Source organism: Entelurus aequoreus, linkage group LG16 (assembly GCF_033978785.1).
Source record: "Entelurus aequoreus isolate RoL-2023_Sb linkage group LG16, RoL_Eaeq_v1.1, whole genome shotgun sequence".
NCBI lineage: Eukaryota > Metazoa > Chordata > Actinopteri > Syngnathiformes > Syngnathidae > Entelurus > Entelurus aequoreus.
In genome coordinates, this window is record NC_084746.1 from 43,013,501 (window position 1) to 43,019,500 (window position 6,000).

The 6,000-nt window shown below is 38.8% G+C and overlaps 1 protein-coding gene across 4 annotated transcripts in view; it reads right to left on the bottom strand.

Moving 5' to 3' along the window:
• Positions 1–6,000, bottom strand: part of LOC133631042 (protein EFR3 homolog A-like) — a 72,225-nt gene that overhangs the window by 21,878 nt on the left and 44,347 nt on the right. For all 4 annotated transcript variants that reach the window (XM_062023041.1, XM_062023040.1, XM_062023039.1 and 1 more), the window contains exon 7: positions 8–148. In XM_062023041.1, coding sequence (XP_061879025.1) covers positions 8–148 — 141 coding nt within the window. The remainder of the gene's footprint in view (positions 1–7; positions 149–6,000) is intronic.

Genomic DNA, 6,000 nt, shown 5'->3' on the forward strand with positions numbered 1-6,000 from the left:
TACTCACACCAGCACGGGTCGCACAGCGTTGTTCATGTTGCCGTAGGCGGCTCGGCCCAGCAGCTCTCTGAAGCAGTTCTCTGCCAGCGTGGCCGGGTTCTCCTCGCCGTCCTGACCCGACACTGATGGCGTGCTGGGATGCCCCGCCCTGCCAGAGACACACAGACAGTGAAACAGACCTCAAACACAGACGTGTGCTGATCATAGCAGGGTAACAAAGCTACATAACGTTTGCTCTTTAAGCATGTGACGTCAGCAGTGACACTAACTTTCGTAAGCAGAACGTGTCACGCAGACAGCGCGCCCATTAAAAATAAAGCTCGTAAAATTGACTTCCTGGCAAAAGGATCCACTCTCGCAGCCGCCACGCTGCCCCCTGAGAGGCTATGTAGGCTATTAGCTATTAACAAGGTTCCAAGCATGCCTAAATTAAATGCTTTCTGCTCGTTAGAGGCAGCAAATGAGACAAAGATGAAACTGAGAGTGTGTGTGGCAAAATTGGGTGTTATGCTTAGCATGAAGTGGAACACTAACAACTACATCAGCAAATCTTACAGTGGTAAGCTTGACTTACTAGGGCCCTCTCCTTACAAATGTATTTTTTAGATACGAGTTGTCACTATTTTTTTTGCTTTAAAAAGGCCCGTAGGATTCCCCAAACATCCGGTGTCTCGCTAGCACTGACTAATAACTAGACAGACATTGCTTTGTTTTTCCAACCATTGGTTGAAAGAAAAGTGAGTCCGGTGAAGAAGAAGTGGATGATGTTTATTGAATTAAAGCGAGAAATCATGAAAAAACATGATCGAGGCGTGCGTGGAGTCGACTTGGTGAAGCATCACTTTACAATTTACACCATACTGAAGCCGAAGACTACATAAAAGGATATAATAACGCCAGCTAAAGGGTGTTAAAATATTTTTTTAAATGGAGGACATTTATCCACAAAATTAGGGAGAAGCTGCTGATTGTTTTGTTTGACACATTCTTGGTTCTTACTTACACCGTGCGTGACAACTGTAGTTGTTGGTAGTATATTCTATAGTATTGTTTTTTGTCTGGAAACTGAGGATTTTCCTCTGCCTCGAAAATTATTGATGTTTTTTCTCTGCCTCAAGGAATCATTTATTTTAATAGTAAAGCTAAAAGCACAATATTACTTTTAGCTAACGTTAGAGATCTGATAAGATTTTGTCCGGTTCAGATTCCAATTTCAGTTCTGCTTAACGATTTGTTTCTTTATCTGTTTTTTTATATAAAAGAGAACAAAAAGGTGAATTAGCATCATTTTTTTTTAGTTTAGAGGTAAGATGACCTCACAAGGCAAAAAGTGAGTTCTTAAGAGGCACATAGCATAGAAAAATACTTTTTTTGAAAATAAATTAGAAATTATTCAGTAGAATTTTATAAAATAAAACAGCTATATGGAAATTACACAAGAATGTAAAATGTAGTAACATTTTCAAAACTTTTAAGAATCTTTTTGTCATCTCCTTTTAAAACATACAGGTTAAAATTTTGTGTAAAGGTTGTTTAGGTTAACACGGTAAAATAATATGGCATAGGCTAATAACATGAAAATCAAGATATTTCAAGCCTTTTTTTAATATAATTTTGATGATCATGGCTTACAGTTTACGAAAACCTTGAATTGAAAACGTCAGAAATGTGGTGTTTACAAAAACTGTAAGCCATGATTATCAAAATAACAAATAAAGGCTTGACATATCTCACTTTGCATGTAATTAGTTTTTATCACATATTAGTATCACATTTTAAATTGAATTGCTGACATAAATGGACTTTTACACAATATTCTCATTTTTTTAGTTTGACCATATTTTTGTATTTAGTTTATGGACAGTGTGCACGATACATAATTCACAAGGAATCAATGGGTGCATTAGGTTTAGCGAATAGCAAATTTTGCATCTGTAGTCCTTGTATAATATGACTAAGTGAAAATCAGGTTTGAGGAAAACATGCAACTTTTTTCTCACTGCAATTGAACATTCACCTACCAAAAATCAGGAACACTGTGGCAAATGGGTGCAAGCTTTTGACCACAAACTTAGTCACTGCTCGGTGACATTCTTCTATCCTGGCCTGAGTCATAATATACCTCTCTGCCAAGATCAAATGCAGAGAAGTACCGTGGACATGAATTGGCACTATATTTCCCACCTCGGACCCAGTCAGAATCTGTCTCTCTTCATGCTCATCTAAAGGAAAAGGCATTTATTTCAATTTTAGAGGTAATAGCGCTAACATTATAGGAAGTGTTAGTACCTGTTGTATTTATGCCAGATGACTGCTGTTGGGATGACATCATAGCAGTTCAGAAACGCGACATTCATTTATAGTTATTGCATGCTGTGTGTTCAAATGTTCAGGATATTTCTCGTATGTCCTCCTTTTGATGAAATAATAACCCTGCAATTATTTCAAGTAGTGGTGTTGTTTTCTTGTAAAATGTAACTAAACTTTGGAGCGTTTCTTCCACATGTGCGCTGCCATGTTGCTGTCAAGTCATCACTTCGCACATGGCGTAATGACGTCATTCGGGCCCGCAGGAATCTTTAGGGAATCATTTGAAAAATTGGCAAGCGATTCCAAGGCATTGATACACTTAAAACCGGTTCTCGATTCTAGCAGGCAAAGATCAAGTGACCGTGCTAGCGAAAACAGTTTAACAGCAAAGCTAGTAGCATGAATACAAGAGTGGTGTTCGCAAAGTTCATAACCGTGTTCTAGAGATAATGGTGATTACCTTTTATCGCAAATTTGCATGATACGCCAGCTCCAGTTTTAAGGTCAAAACTTAATTTCACAATAAACATATGCTTAGTTAAGGGAACTGGCTGAATTACTTTATTAATCTAAGGAATTTTCAGGCGAATATTCAATTGCTAAAATATAAGATACAGAGGGGAAAATAAGTTTTTTATTACCTGTCGATTTTGTAAGTTTATCTCCTAACAAAGATATGAACCGTCCAGAATCTTAATGGCAGGTTTATTGTTATTTAACCTAGGTTTATTGTTATTTAACCTAGGTTTATTGTTATTTAACCTCTCCAAGGTTTCTCATAGTCATTCACATTGACGTCCCACTGGGGTGAGTTTTTCCTTGCCCGTATGTGGGCTCTGTACAGAGGATGTCGTTGTGGCTTGTGCAGCCCTTTGAGACACTTGTGATTTAGGGCTATATATAAATAAACATTGATTGATTGATTGATTGATTGATTGTGATGGAGAGAGACATAATGTCGAAAACAATCCAGAATAAATAACACTAATTAACGGTTATGAATTAATTTATATTTGAGGGAAATAAGTTGTTGGTTTCCAAAGTAAAGTAGAAGACAATTTGTGACTACAGTAAGAATAAATAAATACATAAATAAAGCTAGCGAGAAAGACAAATACTTGAGTCAATTGTGTATTTGGGCATTCACGGGCCGTACAAAATTACCTGATATGCCTTAAGTTTAACACCTGAGCTGCAGATGGACAGCACTTGACTCCATGTTGTTTAACAAGATAATAAACAACAAAAGATGAGCATGACATGAAGTTAATGTTCTATTCATTAGTGTGAGAGTTAATCAATGATGTTTGCTAGAGATGGATCATCAAATGTGACTGCAGGGGGCAAAAATTAACATTCTCAGGTCATTATCAATGTGTGTGTGAGTGCGCACACGCGTGCGTAGCAGTTAATTGTCAAACAAAGAGGCTTTTCTGCACTCTGCTTTCAGCATGCTGAACACGTGCGTCCTTCAAGATAAGAAATAATGGCGATGTGACCATGACTTCAACCAGGCCCATGGTTACAAAGGACAGAAGGCTGCAGGCCAAAGTGACCACGGCGCTGTCTGGTAACAAAATCATTGCCAGCACACGAGTTCCACAAATAGCGTAGAACAAAATCTCTACGTTCATCAGCATAAAAAGTGCTTACTTAGATAATGATTAGAATGAGCACTCCTGGTGCAGGCGTGAAAGTCTCTGTTGGTTTGGAATATTTAAAGCGACATATCTGAGTGAAGGAGCCTTTCTTTAGGCTGCAAGAGGACCATTAAAAACATCTGATAGAGGCCATTAAATAAGCAGAGAGATTCCCTGTGGTGGCGGCACACTGAAGGAATATTTGCACGATAATTGGACATGCAGCATGTAAAGGCGCTACTTGCGCTGACATAAAGACAGAAAGAAAGAACATGACAGAGATGAATCATCTTACTGACTAAGAGAAAAAATATATACTTTCATTTGGTTTGAAATGACAGTTTGCTTTTGTCTCATGGAGGAACAAAACAAGAAGAAGAACAAGAAGCAAGGATTTGAAAAAGAAAGCAAGGTCCAAAAATAGCTTTTTGTTGACATGGAAACTACTGGAGGAAGAAATCATGACAACAAAAAGGAATTTTGCCTATTAGCATGATCACTAGCATGGCTAATGTCATGTCTATTAGCATGTTTCCTAGAAAGGCCAATGTCATATATTTATTAGCATGTTCGTTAACATGGCCGATGTCATTTGACGTGTAAAAAGCAAAAAAAAAAAAATTTACAGTGTGGCTGTTTCTGTTCACAAAACAGAATAAATGCTGATTTGCTGAGCCCCCAAAAAAAGATGTCACAATTAATCGGCGTGTGGTCTTCTTTGGCCCTGGAAAGTTAAAAAGATGTAGAAAGTCGTCAGACACATGGCAGTGTTTGTAGCAGCTCGTATTGGAGGATTGAAGGTTTTTAATGAGTAGCGAGTGGAGAAGATGTCATTCTTCCTTGACACTGTGGTCCAGCAGCTAGCTTCAATAGGAATCACACTCTTCTCAGGGATGTTTGTGTCTGTGTCCACTATGATGTTGACATGTTTTATCAATACTTCTTATAATGTGACGGGATTTGAGAGGCAGGTATTTCAGTATCAGTATAAAATCCACCTTTCAGTAAATCGTTTGCACTTACATTGAAATCTCGATTCACAAACACCTCTATTTGCGTCCTTTTTGGTTTACGAACGTTTACATCGTGCCATATATCCCTCTGTGTGTGCACCATGTCTCGACGCACAAACGCTTCATTCTTTATTCATTAATTTCGTGTGCCGCTGGAAGCCCTATAGGGGCTGCCATTTTGTTGACATCACTTCCAGTACACAGGGGCACAGCCATATTGAAGCGGCCGTGGCCCCTACATCCCATCCTGTACACACTGACGTGGCCATTTCGAAGAGCTTCTGACGAGTGTATTTCCACAATTGTCATACATTGCGTCAGAGCTGCGTGAGCCGGTATTAGAGATAAAATTGTGTGATCAGAAACGCTTTAAATGTGTGCAAGCTCTTACAGTCTTCGGTGCTTCGGATTGCTAGACAACCACTGAGCGAGCATTTAAGCTACGTAGTTAGCCTCTGGCTTGCGGAACCTTCACTTTGAGGATTTTATCAGCGAAAGGGGATTTGTTCCGCAGCAAGTCTTAAAGACCGAAAGAGATGCCACAGCGGACCTTTATTACCGTGAAGGAAAAGGTACTACCGGTACACAAACCTATGAATAATCACTGCTAGTTTGTGTTAATACTAGCCACTGTTCCTTTATCACTCCAAAACTCCCAGACTGTTCAACAATGCTCCAAATATTCCTAGACACAAAGTAAAAATATTTTCGTTTTTCTTGTTTTTTGAGCGCACTACGAGACGTGTGTGTGTGTGTGTGTGTGTGTGTGTGTGTGTGTGTGTGTGTGTGTGTGTGTGTGTGTGTGTGTGTGTGTGGTCAGTGTTGACATTTAAGCTTGCTCTAATGTTGTTTGGATTAAAAAAGAGATAGTTGAACTATTACCACCTTGTTATGTTGGTTTGATACACAGTGGGTACGGAAAGTATTCAGACCCTTTAAATGTTTCTCTCTTTGTTTCATTGCAGCCATTTGATAACGTCAAAAAAGTTAATGTTGTTTCTCATTAATGTACACTAAGCACCCTATCTTGACAGAAA